General features: G+C 31.7%; 2 protein-coding genes and 1 long non-coding RNA gene across 3 annotated transcripts; 1 reads left to right on the top strand and 2 right to left on the bottom strand.

The window, feature by feature from the left end:
- Positions 1-38: 38 nt before the first annotated feature.
- On the bottom strand, positions 39-7,321 carry LOC113518102 (endoribonuclease CG2145-like). Its single transcript, XM_026902870.3, has 6 exons — positions 6,868-7,321; positions 4,539-4,650; positions 3,820-3,904; positions 2,781-2,933; positions 1,533-1,621; positions 39-778 (listed from the first exon to the last, which is right to left on the bottom strand). Exons 1-6 carry the CDS (start codon positions 7,239-7,241, stop codon positions 542-544), a joined length of 1,050 nt encoding a protein of 349 aa, XP_026758671.2. The 5' UTR covers positions 7,242-7,321; the 3' UTR covers positions 39-541.
- A 3,254-nt stretch (positions 7,322-10,575) lies between these two features.
- LOC128202496 (uncharacterized) lies at positions 10,576-12,841 on the bottom strand. The gene is made up of 3 exons (XR_008253815.1): positions 12,730-12,841; positions 11,747-11,860; positions 10,576-10,779 (listed from the first exon to the last, which is right to left on the bottom strand). It is a non-coding gene; the product is annotated as an uncharacterized LOC128202496 (long non-coding RNA).
- Positions 12,398-15,336, top strand: LOC113518173 (uncharacterized). Its single transcript, XM_026902959.3, has 2 exons — positions 12,398-12,649; positions 13,914-15,336. Exons 1-2 carry the CDS (start codon positions 12,601-12,603, stop codon positions 14,339-14,341), a joined length of 477 nt encoding a protein of 158 aa, XP_026758760.2. The 5' UTR covers positions 12,398-12,600; the 3' UTR covers positions 14,342-15,336.
- Positions 15,337-20,631: the final 5,295 nt, after the last annotated feature.

The raw sequence follows: 20,631 nt of genomic DNA, 5'->3' as shown, positions 1-20,631 counted from the left end.
TTGGATGCAGCATAACATTTTAAATGAGTCAAGAAACAGATCTTTAATATATTTATTGTAATAAATATTTACAAATTCATACCTGTAATGAAAACACCAAAAATACACATTTAATTTATTAACACAATAAAATTTACTTCGATCCGATGACATTGAAAATGTTTTTAAAAAAAAAAGTGCTTACAAAATCAAGCGTAGAACGGGAGTTTCAATATCCCTAGCTGTATTGATACCGCGCTTTTGCAAAACTTCAACTCGGACGTAATAAAAATAGATAGATTGCTAAAGTAATCAGTAAAGTCTATCTAGAACATCTATAATTGTTGTTAAAATAAATTATATGTATTAGTAAATGTGTTATTTAGTATAACGCAGAACTGTAGGAGTAAAGATCTGTGTTACATGAGCTGTAAAAATCAAACTTTTATTCTTTTGTCTTTGCCTATATTTAATTAATATCCGAATGCAGTTTTCTTATAAACGGGTCCATAGTCAATGGATCGATAATATTAATAATAATTAAATATAAATTACGTAATTATTAGAACATCGGGTATCCTGTATCGATCAGTGGCAGGTTATCCGACCTTATAGTCTTGGTTTGTATGACGAAGTTGACGTTATTGTAGCGTAGCTTACACGGGCGGTCGGGCCGCGCCATGAAACATAAAGTGTACAACGCCGTCTCGAGCTCCGGTGACATACCCACGAACATGGTCACCTCGGGGGCGTCCTTTGTTTCACTTAAGATCGAGTGTTGCTTTAATATCAGCCCTTTCTGGAAAGTGTAGATTTGATGTAAATTAAGATTTACGTCATATAATAGGCCACCCCTTCCTTTCCCGTGGGTGCTGTAAGAGGCGGCTAAGTAAGGAGAGTGAAGGATGGGCAGCAGCGATTGGCCCGCTTGTCAAGCGTGGCAAGAACTGAGGTTTATGTTTAGCAGGGGACAGTTAAAGGCTGATATGATAATGATTCACAAACTCAATATAACAACAATTTGGGATGAATTAAGTACCTTGCATTTTTTTGTATTAGTAATTGGGAATTCGGCCAATTTGAAGCGAAGTATATGGTGGTATAATAAGGACGAAGTTTTGTCAGTAGGCCCATTATGATGCATTCTAGTATTGAACACGACAAGGAAGACCAAAAGGAGGCTGTCCTAATTAAATATATTGCTAACAAGAGGGGCATTAAACTTCAAAATTATAGTTCCCTCTGTTCTGACATATAATAGATGAGAACAGTAACATTACGAATTACAAACATTCGTCTATAGAAGACAAAATTTTTAGTATTCTGCTGCGTAGATTGCACAGACAAAAGTGCGTTTACGATGGATAAAAATGTAAGCCGAGCAATGTCCATCCTTTATTTATAGTCTGAAATTTATACAAAGTACTTGAACATAGGTACTAAAGACTATTAGATTGTCACTAGATTTATGCAGAATGACATGTATCGACACAATGTAACGTATCTAAACTACAAGTATTTAATGAATCATCTGAATAAAAATATTTACTTACGCCAGAGAGATCAAGCTTGTCTATATATCCGAGATAGTTGGCTTTGTGATCCAACTCACGTTTTGCGAAGAACAGCCAGCTGTGTAGACCTAAACAGTAATGTACGTGCTTATTTTAATGAACTAAGTATGACAAATAGTTGAAATCATTAGCATTCGTTTAAGACAGTATTTTATTAAATATATACTGCCATTGTAGTGAAACAAAGGTCAAAAACAACCAAATTTTTAATCAAAATACTAACAGTATTTAAAAAAGATGTTATTGATTTCGATTTTTATATAAGTATACAAATAGATATCTAATGGATAATGGAAATTTAAAATTGATTTAAGAACGTTTATATCGAAGTGTGACCACGTCGGAATTATATATTAACTAGTTGTACCCTGCGGCATTGCACGCGTACCTATATATAGTATCATATGTGTTAAAATAGAAAATACTCGTGTACAAAATTTCATTCAAATCAGTTTAAGCTTAAACATCTACAGTTTTTCACATTTTTTATACCACACAGTTAGCAAACAAGCATACAGTCCGTCTGATGGTAAACGCTTATTGTAGCTTATGGACGGCTGCAACACTAGGAATGTCACGTGCACGTTGGCGACTCTGAAGAAAACTTTAATAATTAACTTATTATAGTTAATTTTTTAGTATATTTTAATAATACTTTTTTTTTTATTTTAAATTAAATTTTAATTCTTGAAGAATCCCATACAGGGAGCTTATTCCACAATCTCAGCGTACTATTTAGATTCAAGTATGTAAGGATGACATTTATAATAGTGCGATTTTTAATTTACGTTTTTTTTTTGGTTAATTATGTGCGTTTAGGTCGTTATCAGCGCTATTTATAATTAATAATGACAGATAAATCTGACGTTATTATGCTTTGTTAAACGTTGATATGAACGCTCTTAAAGTATTGGCGGTTGGTATCAGAATTTACGATTTGATTTCTGTTCATTGCACAATTCTACTATAATAGTAATCGCGAAATTTGTGAGAATGTATGGAAGGATGTTTAATACTATTTAAATTACGTAATGGATGTGAATAAAATTTGATAAACAGATAGATTACATCTCAATATATAGGATAGGTACACTATACTTATAATGATTTACACTGTCAAAGTAGCGGAATATAACTAGTCTTTGTATGTACCTATTAACATTATTCATTGACACCGTATGTAGGTATACCGGTACCAAAAATTTACAAAGAAATCTTAATTCTTACCCAAAACCTGATCCGACTTCAGTTCAGCCATAAATATGTTCTCAAACGCACAGCTGCATTTACATATTCCGGTCCAGTGACGGGCATACTTGGTGAACCAGATTTTCCTCAGCAGTTCCACTTGCTCGTTGTATTCGTTCAACTGCGTCAGACCTAATTCAATAAAAATAAGAATATAAATATCAGAGGGAAACTACAAACGTGTTATGCATAGGCATCTCTGTCCCATTTGTGTCTCTGGTGACAAATAGTTGTTTTTATGGTTGTGTTTTGGTTTGAAGGGAGTTCACTGAAATGGAAGTGAATTACAAGATACTGAAGAATAATAATATCCTATAATAATATACATTAATTATATACAATAAAGTTTTTACAGTACAATATCTGAGTTCTCAGAAATAGCATCGCATGAGATATATAGGTATATACTAAGCGCCACAGTGTATTTTAATATGTTCATGGTACTGGTCGTTGTCGTCGTTTTATAAATATTATCATAAATACAGAACAATCAAATCTTCATGTTCATGCACCACGACCTATTTTATTAACTTTTTAACCGATTTTAAAAAGAAAGAGGTTCTCAATTCGGTTGTATTTTTTTGTTTGTTATCGCATAACTTCGTCAGTTATTAAAAATGATTTAGATAACTTTTTTTCTTATCTGAAAAGATATTTACATATTGATTCCATAGAAATTTTGTCAAAATCGGTGCAGTAGTATTGTCAAAGGCGGTTTTTTTGTGTAACACAACTTTAAATTGTATTATTCATAATTATATTGTGACTAATGTGTAATCTAAATTTGGAATTTACAGTTTATACTCCATACATATTATAAATAGGTAGGTATTATATGCTGTATTCAAAGCACCTTTAAGAACTTAAATTTAAAGTGCAAGTGAGATAAGGCATTCGCAAAATATTTTGGATGTATAAAAAATTATGATGAGTAATTTTTTAATAGCGGGCCAATTTCATTTCATAATTTGTTTATTTATCTATTACAATAGTGTCGATATGTATCTATTGCATTTACCTTTATTGACTAAGAAGGCCATTAGACTTCTAATAGGGCCGGTCGCCAATATGGTATTTATGAAGGTAGTCTGCTCTGATTCTTCCTGCAAAACATTACAATTAGCTTAAATAATGGTTTACAAGATATACTTAGCTATAGTTTATTATTATCAGTTCTGAACCGATTTTGCTAATTTTGTATTTATTAAGGATTACTTCCTTGTTTGCCGTGTGGTCCTGGTATAGAACTACCCTTTTCCGGGGATGTCGTAAAAGGGGCCTAAGGAAACTTACTCGTGGAAGAATGGGCAGCAGCATCCCTCTTAAAACATTACCTAATAACTTGCGGTTCTCAAAGCGCCTGCCTAGCGTGGTAACTATTTTTAAAGCTCTCCATTAGGGGAAGGCCATTAAGTTAGTTAAGCAATGATGTGTTTTGGTTTCATACTGATGTATCATGATTTAAGTATTTTTTTAACAAAAATTTTGTTTATTACAAATTGAAGAATGTTTTCATTTTCTATTACAGATATTTATCTGATTTAATTAGGTGTTTCAAACCTGTTTTCTGTTAGTTCTATCATACTATATTCACAGTTCTCTCATATTAGTTTATTTTTATGTATTAGGTAGTTGGTACTATGAATTGAATCCCTGGGATCAAATCGAAAACTATTAACCAAGGAACATATTTTATTCCAATTTATTTTAGTTTAAAATATACTTAAATCAACTCACATTAGGTGTAACGAATTCGGGCCTGATCACGTTTTTGTGGTAATTGTCAAAAAGTGCCACAAAAGGTTTGATTGTTGGACCATTCCATACGGCGTCGGGAACATTCAAGAGACTGTAACAAATTATAAATTTAAATTATTGTTAATACTTTTTAATCAGTATAAGACTATCGACTTCCAAGTTTCATTCAAAAGATGGAAATAGGCATTTTTACTAGGTATCTACACCATCTTATTTGAGTTTGAAGGGTTCAATTTTAATATTATGCTAAATTTGAAATCAATTAAAATATTTTAATCTTAGCTATTTCTTTATTTTTCGCACTTTTATTTAGATAAAAAAAAGCGGCTGAAATGCCAAGAAAATAGAAGTAAATATTTATGCAGACAACTTTTGCACAAAGTTTCTTCTAATACCTATTTATTTTATGGTCAAATATACTTATTTCAAATTATATGATTGTAAGTTCCTTTATATTATAGAACATAATATGTTTTAAAATGGTTTATATATTTGTGTTGTACATGCTTATTGAAGTGTAGTATAGGACAATGACAACGTAACAATCAGACGGATTTTACAAGACATTTCTTCAATAACGATTGTTATATAACTAGTTTAAATTTTTGCCAAAACTTCGAGGCACAAGAGAAATCTATAATTGTCATTCCATATAATCATAAATGCATGAGCAATGCCGCTGGATACACTTGCTTTCTATTCGAGTAGACCTCTGTAATTTGCATATTTAATAGGAATATATGTAGTTACGTTTAGTTTCATATTGTTGGTAGTTTAAAAAATATTTTTCTTATACATTGCAATAGTACTTATGATTAAAAAATTTTAAGCGGCTTGGGAAAGGAAGGTTTTAAAATCATATGTTTTTTTATGTGTATGTTACGCGTGTGTAATAGAATTACTTTCTTAATTTGTATTATTTAATTTATTTTAAAATCACAATATTATTCTAGTGAAATAGTTAATTTGTCATGATTATGATGTCATTGTTTATTTGCGGCGTAGTATATTTGTTTTTTATACAACTCAATATAACAAACAAGCCATCAGGATCATCTCATGGACAGTGATAACAGTTGTCTGTAAACATGAATAGCATCATGATTTCAAAAAATATACTGTGACGCCTATGATACTATGTCTCATGTGGGCACGGCTTGATGAGCAGCTAAGATAATACTGTATATTATGTTAATTATTATACTTAGTTATTGCCATAATATAGAGCCACGCTGTTTTGTTTAGGAATATTGTTGTTTTTTTATTTATATACAGTAATCTTAAGAACACAAGGTGATCCACACATGACCTCTGTATCTTTCAGTAAAGTGTAATATTTCCTCAATTTTAGTCATGTACTCAAATATCACTGAGAATTCAATGAACTTCACGTAAAACAAATGTAAATAAGAAGTATTTGTACGTAATTAAACATTGATTGAATGTCCAATATTTATTGGCAGAGAGTGTTGTTGATAGCGACTTGCAAACAATTTGTTTAGGTTAATGTTAATGATCAGCAATCATCGAATTTATGTCACTGTGTAATTATGTCTACCAATACAAATGTATACCAGCCTGCTGCGTATAATAGTAGCAACCATAACTACTGTTTATGCTGCGATAGTCTGATAGTATAGTAAAATAGCGATGGATCAGTTGAACAATGTTTGACTACTGTCCAGACATCCAAAGATTGAATCTCAGCATAAAGCTACCTGTTTATCTAACTCTATTTATATTAATTTGATAGTATTTATTGTTAAAATCCAAAATAAAATATTAGACTGGGTAGATATCTTATCTAACTTATTTTAAGTAAAAACAATAAGCCAACAATTTGGATTAATATTTAATTAGTTTGAAGTAACAAGTAGTAGCTAAGTGATTCTGGATTAAAATATAAATGTTTCTAAGTAAATAAATAACTACTTGTTATTATTAAGATATGGCAAACAAGTAAATACAGTATATATACATATAGACTTGCGTAATCAGGTACCGAGTCGATCGGGTGCCCTACGAGAACAGAATGATATCATCCTTACATTAGTAAGTTCAGATTTATAATATTACTCGTAATTATAAATCTGAAAGTGAGTTTGTTTGTTAACTATTAGCGCATTAACTGCTAAATAAATCACTGTGAAAATGTAAGTTGTATATAATATATATTTATACACTTACATATATATAAGATAGAGAAAGACATAGGCTATACTTGAACCTGGTCAACAAATATATCCTGATCACGCGGACGAAGTCGCGGGTAAAAGCTAGTAATGAATTTATGAGTAGTTCCACTTACTTATTCTGTGCCTGATCGTTCTTGGTCATAGCACTAGTTTTGCCTTGCAGATTCACTTCAATGTAGTTGAATGCGTTGTTGACATCCCCATTGAACATCTCCTCACTGAGCCGTAGCAGGTCATCGTCGGTAGTGGAGTCCTGCACTTGCTTCAACAAATCCTCGTAGCTCTTCTTCTTTGCGTAATCGACAACACCACCCACTACTGTACCGATTTGCTGTAAAGTGTTAGCTCCCGTGTTTCCTTGCTGTCCTGTTACGGAGTTAGTAATAAGGTTCGGCAGGATACTGTTGAAGATTTGTCCTGCCGCGTGAGCAATGTCATCAGCACGACATGCCACTAAACATAACAGGAAAATAAATATGATTTTCATCCTAAACTATGTTTTAATACGTTGACTCTGATAGGAACACGGCGCACTAGTGATCTGTGCCCGCGCCGACTAAATCGCGCTGCTCGACCTCCGAATGACGTCAGCTTGCCCAAGCATAAGTACATACGGTACCCGAGTATCTCACTGAATTACCATTCAATCTGCAATCCAAGTTTTTTGTGATGGTTACCCTGAATGAATAACTAAATTCCATGTTCCTTTTTTGATTTACAACGATGGATATTTTACTGTATAAAAATTAATGATCGTCTACTATGTTATCATCCATGCATGTTGTAGTGTATTATTATGTATAATTTAAGCGATCACTATAATTGATTGATCTATCGACTATTTCATGACGTGTATAGCAGAAATAACATGTGCAGAGGCATAATACCTTTGTCTTCAGGAATAGTAAGTTATGAAGAGTATCATAGGCGACACAGTATACTCCATGTTATATGTCCATAGTAATATCCACGTCTATAGGCGACGGTTAGCACTTACCATCAGGTGGGCCTTAAGCTTGTTTAGCGTTCTAAATTGCATAGAAAAAGCAAACCATGTAGTTAAATAATTGTATTGTTTGTCATGTACACTACTGTGTTGCTCAGTCAAGCGTTATAAATTAATATATATTTATAATATACTTGGCAAAAAAAATGGCGTATTCCATAAATCGGCAATAGTTAATTAATGTTATCTACCTTATTAGGGATTACAGTTGTGATCATATTTATTTATTATGGGCACCATGGATGTCACAGTGTATTCCATAGTAGGTTGTTTTTCCAGTCGCATAAAAAAGAAGATATAGGTACATACCATGGAATAAATTATTGCCATTTTTAGTACATAAAAATCTCTCCAAAATATCAAACGAAGATACAGTTATAATGTTTATAAAACTGGTTAGTGATAAAAAACTTATAGCCGATGTCAATGGACTTCAGAATTGTGTCATATAAACTTATGAATTTCTATCAAATATTTAAAATCAGGTAGAGAGATATTAAGGTAAGTAACAAATACTCGTAAACAAACAACAGGCTTGATAATTATTTATGACGGTTTTTTATTAGATAGGATACAAATAAAAGAAAGTCGCTGAAAAGAGACATTTTATCGGCAGTATCGGTCGCAGGCGAGCGCGCATCTGCAATGTTACTGTTGCGTGCGCAGGCGCAGCGGGAAAATCGTATTTTACTTCATGTCATGTTTTATGCATCGTTCAAAGAGCACATTCTTTATAGAGGAACAAAATGATCGCTATTTCAAGTGGATATGTCTAAGTAGTAATTATCTGATTGAATCTAATGAAGACATTGTTACTCGTGGCTTATTAACTTTAACTGCAGGCAAAAATGAGCAAAATGAATATATTTACTTGAGATATTGATAACTAATAGGAAAAGTACTGGTCTATGTGATATGTGAAATACAGAATATCGAAGTAACATACAATGTAACTGCCTATTAAGTATTTTTAGTTATGTAGTGTCGCAGGCTTCCATAGGCTACAGTGACTATTTCCCATCAAATGGGATATATGCTTGTTTCCCATTGTTGTTATGTCCTTACCTGTATCTTAGTGCTATAAAAATAAATGTAAATATATACTACCTACATTACTTATGGCTTAAGTGTTTCCTTTGATTAATTATTTTTCTTCATAATTATAATCTGCTCCATTTTCAGTTATATTGTTTTTTTAAAAGATGAATACATGTATCAAAGAAAAGTTTTAATATGTAGGTATATCAATAATGATATATTAATACTACTAATAAACCATTGTCTTAGTTTTACTTTATTTGGATATTATATAAACTCGAAAGTATTTATTAAATGAATGGCATCCTTAATATAAGATGCAACTGTTGTTTACAGCTGGTAATTGGACGCTAACGAATGATAATGACAATAGACAACGCTCCACTTTAATATTATTTGCATGTGTTATACTGCAATAAAATGACATCCCACGCATAAACCAGCGAATCGTAAATTGGCTTATTTCAGATATGTACGTAAAAGTTGGTATTTTGTTTCCACAATTTGAGACGTTTTAAATACCGTTATAATATCAGCCGTTAATCTCCTCTGTTAAAATAGACTACCTCCTATTGGGGGGCCTTGCTAGTAGTTGTCACGCTTGGCCGGCGGTTTGGCAACCGCAGTTAGGCGATTGGTTTAAATTACTCAAAAGCTCTGATTAAGGGGTTTTCAGAAAATTACTTTTAATTTGTGACTGTAATCCATTTATACATACATGATATATTTCCTTTAGAAAACACATTTTATATCCGGAGGAGCTAAAAAACATCGCTACGAAAACGTCTTAAAATTTCTATCATTGATAGGATCTAACAGCGAATTTTAAAAAAGGGCGAGCACCAAAAATCATGGTAAGGTCGCGGTGTCAAAGGTTTTTCTGCCTGAAAAAGGCCTTCTTTCAATAATAATAGTCTTTGGTGATGTTTTAAGAGGTAAGCTATTACCCATGCCCCGACCATTAAGTTCCCATAGTCGGCTCTTACAGCACCTACGGGAAAGAAAGTGGTAGCCCCTTATATGCCGGGACCATACAGCATAGAAATACGTATGAAATATACCTTTATCTTAAAGACAAAATGCAGAACTTTTAATAATGTATCCATTGCATTTCTTACCACTACTACATTAGCATTTGAATGCTCTTCTTCTTGTTTATTTTTAGTTTTATTATTATAATGTACAGTTAAGTGAAGCACTAAATATTTTTCTTTCATTCTTTCTTCTCTTTCATATATCTATTGTAAGACACATCATAAATATATTGTAAGACACAAGATAGAAGATTTCGATTATATTCTACTAAAGAAGATTCCTGAAGTATAAAACTTGAACGTTCAGTTTTTTAAAAATGGAAGACTAATTCTATATAAAACAAATTAAGTTTCAATAACTACATTTGATGGTTTTACATAACACCATTGATACCAGAAGTATCAGAACATATACAATTCTGCTCTATCTGGAAACATACTGTTATTTTCTAATAGTTTAGTTATTTTGATTCTTCAACGCAGTCAATATCTACTGTTATCTTAACTAGTTTTTTTTTTTTAAAGTAGCAAAAGATACGTGCTTTATTGTATCTAGAGAAGAAAGATAAAATTCTTCTTATTTAGTAATTTGGTGCATAAATTTGTTAAAAAAAGTAATTTTTGAGTCTTTTGCGGTTTCTTCTCCTACATACACAGCGGTAGAATCATAAAAAACGACGAATTAAAAATACTTGTAAACAAGTCTATTTATATAAAGCTTATTTTTATTTTATTGTAAATTATTCACTCATTACTGAGGGTCGTGATTTAGTCGTAGATTGTCAATCTTTCGCCGTCATCTGTTACGGTTAGCCTAGGAGATTGTGGTAGATAATTTTTAGTGTTCGGCCTCTAAGCTTTTGCGCTCTCTAATCCATCTGTTATTGCAGACGTTCCAGGTTTTAAGAATCTCTACGAACAGTGTAACCGAAGTAGTTAACAATGATCTGAAAAAAGATTGAGGATAGATTTTTTTATTCTCTATTTTATTTTATTAGAAATAAATTAACGATGAACTCTCCGTGTTTATTTTTTCTGTGATAAAAATCGAATGGTAATTCCACCTATGTTACTGGTATACGCTTTTGTGACGAATTTTTTAAAAATTTACAGCAGTGATTTCCAGGGAGGATTACGCAGAGGTGGACCTGACAAGATATATACGAGAGAGTCGCTACATTACATTACTAACGTAACCCAGCATATTATCCATGCATGCATGCATGCATGGTATCCCAACAATTATTAGTAGGGGGAGGAAGGGAGTATTAGTAATGAGGTATAAAAATTGAATAATTAGCAATATCCTATCAGGTCGATCTCTACGCGGTTAATTCTTGTTGAATTGGTCACTGTGGGCCAACTGATCTGCCTTCATACTCACCCGTCCCCTTCACTGGTGCCCCGCTAGTATATACCGACAACATAGGCAGCGTTACCATTCCATCTATACATATTAAAAAAATTGGGAAATATTGTATGTCTTCTGTGATGTCCATAGGCGACTATTTCATCTGACAAATTATGTTATACTTTCCAGTAGAATAAATGCTTATATTTTCAACATAACATAAAATCTTTGTCTTTAAAAAAACATCTCATATATAATATCTGAAGTAAATAAATTGTGATAAACATTAAAAAGAACCTGTTAATCTATACTGAGAAACACGAAGTTATCGTTATGAGGTCACGCCAACAGAGGTCACCACGCGTCGCGTATTATGAAAATATCCTACCTAATATGTACTAGAGATGAATGTTGCGAAGAGTTTTGTTTTCAAAGTTATTTTATATTAGTAAGCCATGGAAAAGGTTCTACTAGCGAACACTAAATGTAATGATAGTACTATTATGGAGATGAGTAAAGTGAGGGTGATTATAACGAGAGGATATTTATTCATTAATAATTACCATGCTGGACACGTAGCTGCTTTATACCATCCTTATAATAAAACCTTATGGTTTTATTACAAGTTATTCGCACTAGAACTTTTGCAGCACTTCAACATATACCTACTGAATGTCCTGGAAAAGTGAAAAATATATCTATATATTTGTTACTCTTTCAGGATAAATAATATCTATACCATATTATGATACTGACTTCGATATTTTCTTGCAAACAAATATTATTATTTTTTTATTTATTTGTCAGATTTATGTATAAAGTATTTACTATTATCTTCCTACAGCGATGGAATTAAGAATAAAAATTTATATTGCTTGTCCATATCGTAATATTCATACTTATATTTCAAAGTTATTTATTTATTAGGTCTTGTTCTACTTTGAGTATTCTTTTTATATCTATATATAAGAGTTTATAAGACAGAGTAAATATAGCTGATTTTAAGACAGGTTCATAGTTTTATTTTAATTAGACCAATGTAATTAGATAAAACATTTTTTTAGGTTAAGAATAAAACTCTATTAGTATTTATAATAGCTTTGCTTAGACGTCGAATACTTTATTATCTAATGTAAGTCAACTCGAATTGAAAACCTACTCACTCCAACGCTGTCGCGGTTATGTCTAAAATAGTTTTAACAATATGCGACACTGTCTGTCCAGTAGTCGCATCGAACGAAACGAATGAACGTTATGTTCCTTGCTACGTTGCTTACTTGACCCTGCCGAATAACTTGTTCCTAACATCAGCGTTCAAATAATTTGTTGAATTACATTTACCTACAATAAGCTGTCAGTATAAAGAGGCAGCAAGTATCGTGCGCCTGGGCTCAGAAATTAGCTGGTTGAGGACAAAATGAAGGCCGGTTTATTTATTTTGTTGTTTGTGTTCTGCTATGTGCAAAGTGAGTATTCATATATTTATTACTTTAAATTTATTCTAGTAGCTATGTTACATTACTTTCGTATGTTATAGTATACTCACCACAAATCTTTAGTTTTATCAATTTCTATTAAATAAATCTTAAAAATAGAGTAAAGGACATTAAAATCAAATAGAGACATAATTAGGTCTCTAAGCACTATCTTACTCTGTGCAAACGTACATATAGATACATATACAGATGTCATCAAAATAAGATGTATGTGCATATATCTTATTTTTTTGACATATCATACGCATAAACTTTAGATTATACAGATAGAGTGTCTCCGTACAAATGCTTCGAGAAAAGCTGATCAACTTTTTCATACAATTTTGCGTGATAAATAGTTATGAGATTCTTTTATAACTTTTATATTTATTTTGTTTTATAATTTCTGCATCTTTTTAATGAGTAAACACCTATTTTATTTATTAAATAATACATCAAGATACATTGTTTGTGTAAGTATATAGAACACTGATAAAATAACGATAGCTGACTCGTTTGACAATTAGCTGACGAAAGTTGACCCGTTTTTTAAATTCGAAACTATCCATATAATCTAAGGTAAACTTACATAAAGTACATTACTTAAGTAATAATTTGTAATTTCTCTAAACTAAATGAGTAGTTGCAGATTCATGCTTTCTTGTTTTGATATTACGTTATTACAAGCAGTAATCGATATCAGAGAATTTTCATTGTAATGTCTAATGTTAACAACGATGTCTTAGGGTTGCCAGTTTAAGAAGGGATTGACAAATTAATAGGGATTATTTGATTTCTAAATGTCATGTCTACAAAAATATGAGTTTATTAAGATATATGGATGATATTACTGGATAGTTCTCAGGACTAGTGATAAGTGGCACCACGGGTATCATTATGTACCAAACAAACGATATCAATGGTGCTGTTAATGTTTGTTAACGTAGGTTTTGGATCAAAAAAGTAATTACATTTGTAATAATATTAATAAAACTATAATATTCATTATATAGATGAAATTACTACTATTATATATAATGAAATATAAATAGATTTGGTGTCTTTATTCCAACATATTTTCTAAATGCCTGGACAGATTTCGATGTCTTGTTAGAGTTCTAGCATCATCTCAAGAGATACTGTCTATAATGTTTTAGTAAATAGTTATATTTCGATCATTTTTTTATTTTTAGTTAGCTAAATGTAAAACTATAATGAAAGTAATACCATATATTCTGTTGTAATCCATTTACAGGTCGAAAAACATATCCACCAGTTGATAAAAATGCCAACATTGCTTTTATCAACATGGAAGGCGGCGGCGGAGTAAGACCAGCTGCTAAACCACAGCCAGCAGCGCCACCTAGTGGACCAGCTGCTCCACCGGCTAAAACCCCAGTTCAGACATTACCGGCTCAACCAGGTGGTACAAATACTCCAGTACAAACAACTGTCAAGCCGGCTGTTCCTTCTGCGACGACAAAACCACCATCTCCTGCCCCCGCTCCATCGAAATCTACCGGACAAATCACGCCTGTACCAGTCAACCCTACGCCGGCTTCAAAGCCAATCTCAACTCCTGGGCCTGGTACGGTGAAGCAGCTTGTCAATTTCTACGACAGTCAAGGAAAGGCTAGCCCTATCCGACCTTACAGCTACAGTCAAGCTGTAAAACAAGGTTGAATAGTAGTTTATAATTCTACTGGTCTCATTTTATTTTGCCAAAAAAAAAATCTATAATATTTTCCTAATAAAGCCTTTTGTTTCATTGTTAAAATTAAGGTATAGATACTTATTGAAAAAATCCTAATTATAATGCAAAATCAATTGCAATTCATAAGATGCTTCCTGTGTTGTGAATTTCCTCTTTTCGAAATCTTCAAATATCTATTATGAATGACCAGCGATTACAAAATTATACAGAATTTATTAATCAAGTTCATTAACGTTTCACATGCCCGAATGTAATGAGTTCACGCTTTCTTGATGTTAGTAATTATTTCGTTCACATAAACTCTCTTACGGTCAAAAAAAGGCAATTTGAAAATATTATTCATCGTGTGGACATTAAAGCTAACTGCTTAAAAGAGTACTGAGCTACTGTTACGTAACGTTGACAATTGAATAATGCACACGTTAAGTTCAATTAGAAAAGGAGTCAACGACCGTCATATCAGCCGGATATATCTAGAAGCGACATAAAAGGCGCATTAAGATGTAAACAATTGCAGCGGAGCCTATTTTCAGCCAGTGAAAGTGCGTGGACGGAATTTGCAGATCTCCTCGCCGCGCCGCTGTCGCCGGTTGGCCGTGTGCTGGGCGCGGCGAAATGCCATTTTGCTTAGTTGCCTGTACTGACAGTCACAGCTTTATTAATTTTTCGCAACAAAATAATTGCGGAGGCCTCTACTTTTTTTTATCTTCATTTTATTCAATTATTCTTTAGTACATTAAGTATATACCTATATAACAACATTCTCTATCAGACAAATTTTAGGATGATAAGGAGAGCACGAATGTGGTCTTAGGACTAAGGCATACATACAAATTTTATAGCACGGTATTCATATTATTTTAATATTTTATTTAGGAAGTGTTTCATTTTTTAAGATAAATATAAAAACAATTCTAAGGCAGTTGAGATAATTTTTAATTAAATAAATAATAAAAAAGTTTTATTGTAAATTTTATTCTATACAATATTAATTATAAAAAATAAGGATACAAACTAAGCAATATTTTTATATTATTAAATAGCCCATAAAACCATTTAAATAGTGAATAATAATCACTATTTAAATGGATTTATGGGCTATTTTATTAAGTATGGATAAATACCACAGTTACAACTTACATTTTTGTGTTTACCTAAGTAAATACAATTTGAAGTGAAAAATAAGATATTTTACTGAATTAGCTGTTAATTTGCGGACGTCCATATCACTGGTTATTTGATCAGATTTTTTTCATTTAATTCCGTTACTATTAGTATGTATGTGACTGTCAAGACTCGAAGATTGACCACCGCTATTAAGGAACATCTGGTAGTAAACTAATCAAATAACCAGTGAAAAATAAGAAACCTGATACTTTCATATTTCATCGCCTAAATATAGGTCAAATTTACGAGGTACTAAAATATGACTTTATAATAACTTAATCACCATTTTAACCACATAGAAATGACCCAAACCCGTTAATCAAGTAATTTATGGAACAGCTATTACCAGTTCGTTAATTTATAACAAAATTAAACTAACAAAAGTTTATTTTTTTCCAATTGCAAGTCACTGTATGACGCAACTTATAATTACTGCATCCTTTAATTATAAAGTACATTAAAACTTTGTCAAAAAATGGCCTCTGGATTAAATCTATTTTAAAATCGATTCAGAATTATTGAACAAATCATGTAAAGTATAGATAAAAAATGTCGAATTAGAAAGATCGTTCATTTTAAAATTAAAAATTACTGCATACCTAAGTATTATTATACAATTCTATGATGTTAATGCTAACTCCACAGATGTCAGACGAGCCAATATGAGGGATGTTAAATGAGCACACTAATAGGGCTGCACGAAACGTTCCACTTTCACCTTCGTCTGATTCATAGCGGCGGTTACGTCGCCAGGACCCCTTATTGTTATAAGTGTTACGAAGTTGTCCGCGACATATTGTGCAATACTTGGTCCGCATTACCAGCATTTATAATAACAAACAATGACTCATATGATCGGCACATTCTTTTGAGAATTAACATTTTTGTAACCCGTACAAAATACCTACCAACTTTATGTTGTTTATTATTGAAAAAGAAAGTTGTTTGAATATGTGGTTAAACACAGAGCAGTGGAGCCATCAACATAATTTATATCGAGGCGATTATAAGTGAGTACATGATGTAACAAGAACTTGAACTAAACTTGCTTTAATTATTAATATTTTAATAAACTGAAAGTAAAATTTATGTCTTAGAAATCGCACTTGTTTAATGTTTATAAATAGCAATAGAATGTATAAGGGTTTACGTTAAATTACTGTTTGAATTCCCCGAGGCTGTATATCTATATGTTTTTAATTTTTTGGTATTACACAGATAGAGTGGAGAAAGACTCTGTATACACTGTTTATACGCTGTTCTCCCCGTTTCACATTGCTTTCACCCGCAGTACTCTTGTAGACTCTGAAATGCACTAATAATGACCAAAGCATCTGTAAGCGAAAACTCAAGTCAAAAGAAAGTATGGATCGCGGTATTATATTTACTAACTTGTTAATTAAATGCTAATTAATTAGAAAAGGGCTATTATATTAACGTCATTTTGTATAATTAAATGAGTAATATCTTCTATTGACCACAGTAAAGTGCATTAACGTTGACACGTAACAGTACAATAAAATTATATAAATAAATGGCATTATTTTAGAGACTTTCACTGATAAAATTTAAGTTCATGTAAAATACACATGAATGTAGATTATTTGTTAATACTGAACTAAAATAAATAAATGCTATTTGCTTAACAATGGCACGCGAATAGTTCACACAGCCTTATGCTATGTTAGTATACATGTCTGTATAAATCATAGGGCTGTCATTTGTAGTTTTATTTTTCAAATTATTTTATAGTGTTAGCTATTGTTCTGTAAAAACATATCTAAGGCGATGCCGGAGATACAAAAAACTTCTCGATTAAAAATCGAGTTCTTACTTCTCTCATATTATTAAATTTCATATATGACAATAATATTTTACAGCAAATATTTTTAAAAAAATATGTATTATATCATTTATACTATATAATATACCCGTATATAAAGCTTTATTAAAAGTGTTGTAATTAAAATTTAAATATCGTCATTTTGTATAAAAAAATATTCTTGAGTTAATATTTTAATTACCAGTAAGTATCAGATATAAGATTAGAATCGAATAATATGATGAAAAACAAGTCTGTAAAATTAGATGGTGGTAAATGTTAGTGGTAGAGCTTAGTTTTAGAGACAATACCTTTTTTCTCGTAGATAACTCGTGTTTACAGTTTTGAGCAGATCCTACCATTTTAATTGTTTCTAATTGGAAAAAGCAATACTTGAATTATTTTTATGGTCTGTAAGGTAAAACAGGTAGTATATTTTTAATACAAGAGCGTTTTTTAATACAATTGCTAATTCTACGAATTAGCAATAAATAATCCATGTCATAGCTTATGCAGCCTAGACTGTAATGTAGTATGGTTCTATGATATCCAAGATATTGTTCATATCTATAGACAACTGTAACTGTCTTTTTATCAGAAGGGCCGTTCGCTTTTTATCATTACAAGTTTTTTTTAAATATATACCTCCCTAAGTAAAATTGTAGTATTGTTATGATGTTTTATGAAAAATCCACTATTTTACACTAAAACAAATATACCACTGTAAAAATATAGTTTTATTACATACGTTGCTAGAAAGTTTTGTACATTCCATTCTAGTATAAAATATAGTTGATTGTTTAATTAAAATGGCATCCCTATAACAAACAATAGGTTGCCAGTATCATGGTGTACAGCTAATCTGCACACAATATTAAGAGAATATTCTGTAGCTTCATACACGCATTCTTGTTCGGGCGAAAGTGGCATTACAGTTTGTATGTGAAAATGCAATTTCATGGAATAGAATGAACGATTATTTACCAAGTGAAATCCTAAATGTAACAAACGGCTGTTTATCTCAAAAACTGCTCGAACTTTGAAAATAAAAAATACAGTAACTACAATACAGCAACACAATATTATTTCGTGTACAAGAGAAAATGAAAGTAAAATTTTCAAAGCTGCGATAAAATCTAATTACATATTTTTGCATGAATGGTGGAATTACTATTAAGCTGAATTAAGTAGATGTGTTTTCAAAAATTACTACTTATCTAACTATATTTCAGTGACACTAAAATACAAACTAAAAATCTATCTTACTAAAATTTAATTGAAAATATAAAGACGATTTATAAAGACTGCGGTAAGAAATGGAATTTTCTTAAACATCAATTACGTCAGTTTAAGGCTTTTACTTTCCTCCCATTATATGAGTTTTGTATTTTGGTGCCTGATGTTATGAAATAACCAAGATCCGCCCTCATTCCGCTTATGTCCGCTTCGACGGCGCATTGAATCATCGGAACCGCCCGGTGCATTCTAATGGCTGCCTTGACGTAGGTATGTATTACACAACATAATAGTTTTAGGTAGGGGTCAATGGCGTAATTTCTAAACTCAAAATTGAGGAGTCGAGAGAACAACGTCGGTAATTATGGCTGTAACAATGCATATACTCATAAGATTTATGATTTTGATTTGTTATCTATAAAAACGATATTACATTTTTGGAATTTTTAGTTTAATGAAAAGTTGTTACCTATTATAATATATGTATACCTATATATAACAAAAATAGAAAAATCCTAAAAAAACCTATATATTAAAATTAAATAAGATTTGTAAGTTTATCAAAATTTTATTATGAAGTCTCGATTACTGATCGCATAGTGTAAGAATCATTAAAATTTTTTGATTCAATTGTATTACTAAAATAATGTACAGTCTAATTGTATAGCCTATTCTGAAACATTATTGCAAAAGTTGTAAAAGTAACTGTAATGCCTTAGCAACTTATAAAGGCATATATACAAACTGTTAATTCTGTTTTTGAAAATACAGTAGGTGTACAAAAAATGTATACCTGAATCACTACAGCAAATATTTCGAAACAAAGTTTAAACTACTTTATATAATATATTTTTTATTATAAACTATTTAGATATAAAGGGTACATATAGAACAAGTAATGTTCTTGCAATCTTTAGAAAAAGCCTTGATTTTCGTGGACAAATATACTAATATTTACAATATACAAGCAAGTACCCGTGATTTAGTATGCGTGATCAGAACATGTATACTGACTGGGATAAAGTAGTTTAATATCCTTCCCCGTCACATATAGTAAGTGTATATTAAATTTCAAACGAACACACTTTCACACTACCTTTTTACTTTTTACCAGAAAGAGACTTTGTACAAAAGTCGCTTGTTTGGGCACCTCTGTCCTATTCGGGTTTCTACCGGGAAGCAGTTGTGTTTGCAAACCTGTGTTTTGGTTTGAAGGGGTTGGATATGGCAGTGAATTTACAGGGCACAGAGGAATAACACCTAAGTCCTCAGGAATGGCAACGTATGGGAGGTATCATGAACGAAACAGTATACTCTGTTATGTCCATGATACTGCTCATGTCTATAGGCGACGATTACCACTTTCCATCAGGTGGGCCGTCAGCTTGCTAGGCATTCTAAATTGCATAAAAAAGGACAAACATTTATAATATTAGTATATCTCGGTATAAATACCTAAAGAATTCTATATAGTTGTCGATGAAATAGAACCTACTAGAAGAAGAATTTATACAAAAGTCATCTGCTTTGGTAGCACTGTCCCACTCGTATTTCTTCAGTTTAACATTGTGTAGTCATGCTTGCATGTCTCTGTTTTAGAAGAGGGGAATATGGCAGTGCAATTATAGAGCTCGGAGGCATATCTTACTCCTCAGGAATGTTAACGCTTGAGTGATACCATAGGCGTCACAGTGTATTTTATGTCTTGATACTGCTCATGCCTATAGGCCGTTAGATTGTTTTGGTTATTCCATGTTGCTAGGAGTGGGACTCTCATAGGTTATAACTATCGACAGGAATAAAACTTTACTTTTATCAATACATATATTAAATCTCAATCGGTCGCTGTCTGTACATGGAAGATATATAAGAAAAACTACTATATGGGGGCTTTATGAACGCAATAGAACCCAGAACAATGATTTTTAGAAATTTTGTCTGTTTGTCTGTACGTTTGTGCGCGCTAATCACAGAAACGGCTTAACCGATTTTACGTAGTTTTCACCAATGCGTTGCAGTTTACTTCACTTAACA

This window comes from Galleria mellonella, unplaced genomic scaffold (genome assembly GCF_026898425.1).
Source record: "Galleria mellonella isolate WM207_F2 unplaced genomic scaffold, CSIRO_AGI_GalMel_v1 utg132, whole genome shotgun sequence".
Taxonomy (NCBI): Eukaryota; Metazoa; Arthropoda; class Insecta; order Lepidoptera; family Pyralidae; genus Galleria; species Galleria mellonella.
The sequence above is the reverse complement of the archived record's forward strand: the minus strand, read 5'-3'. Positions and strand labels throughout refer to the sequence as shown.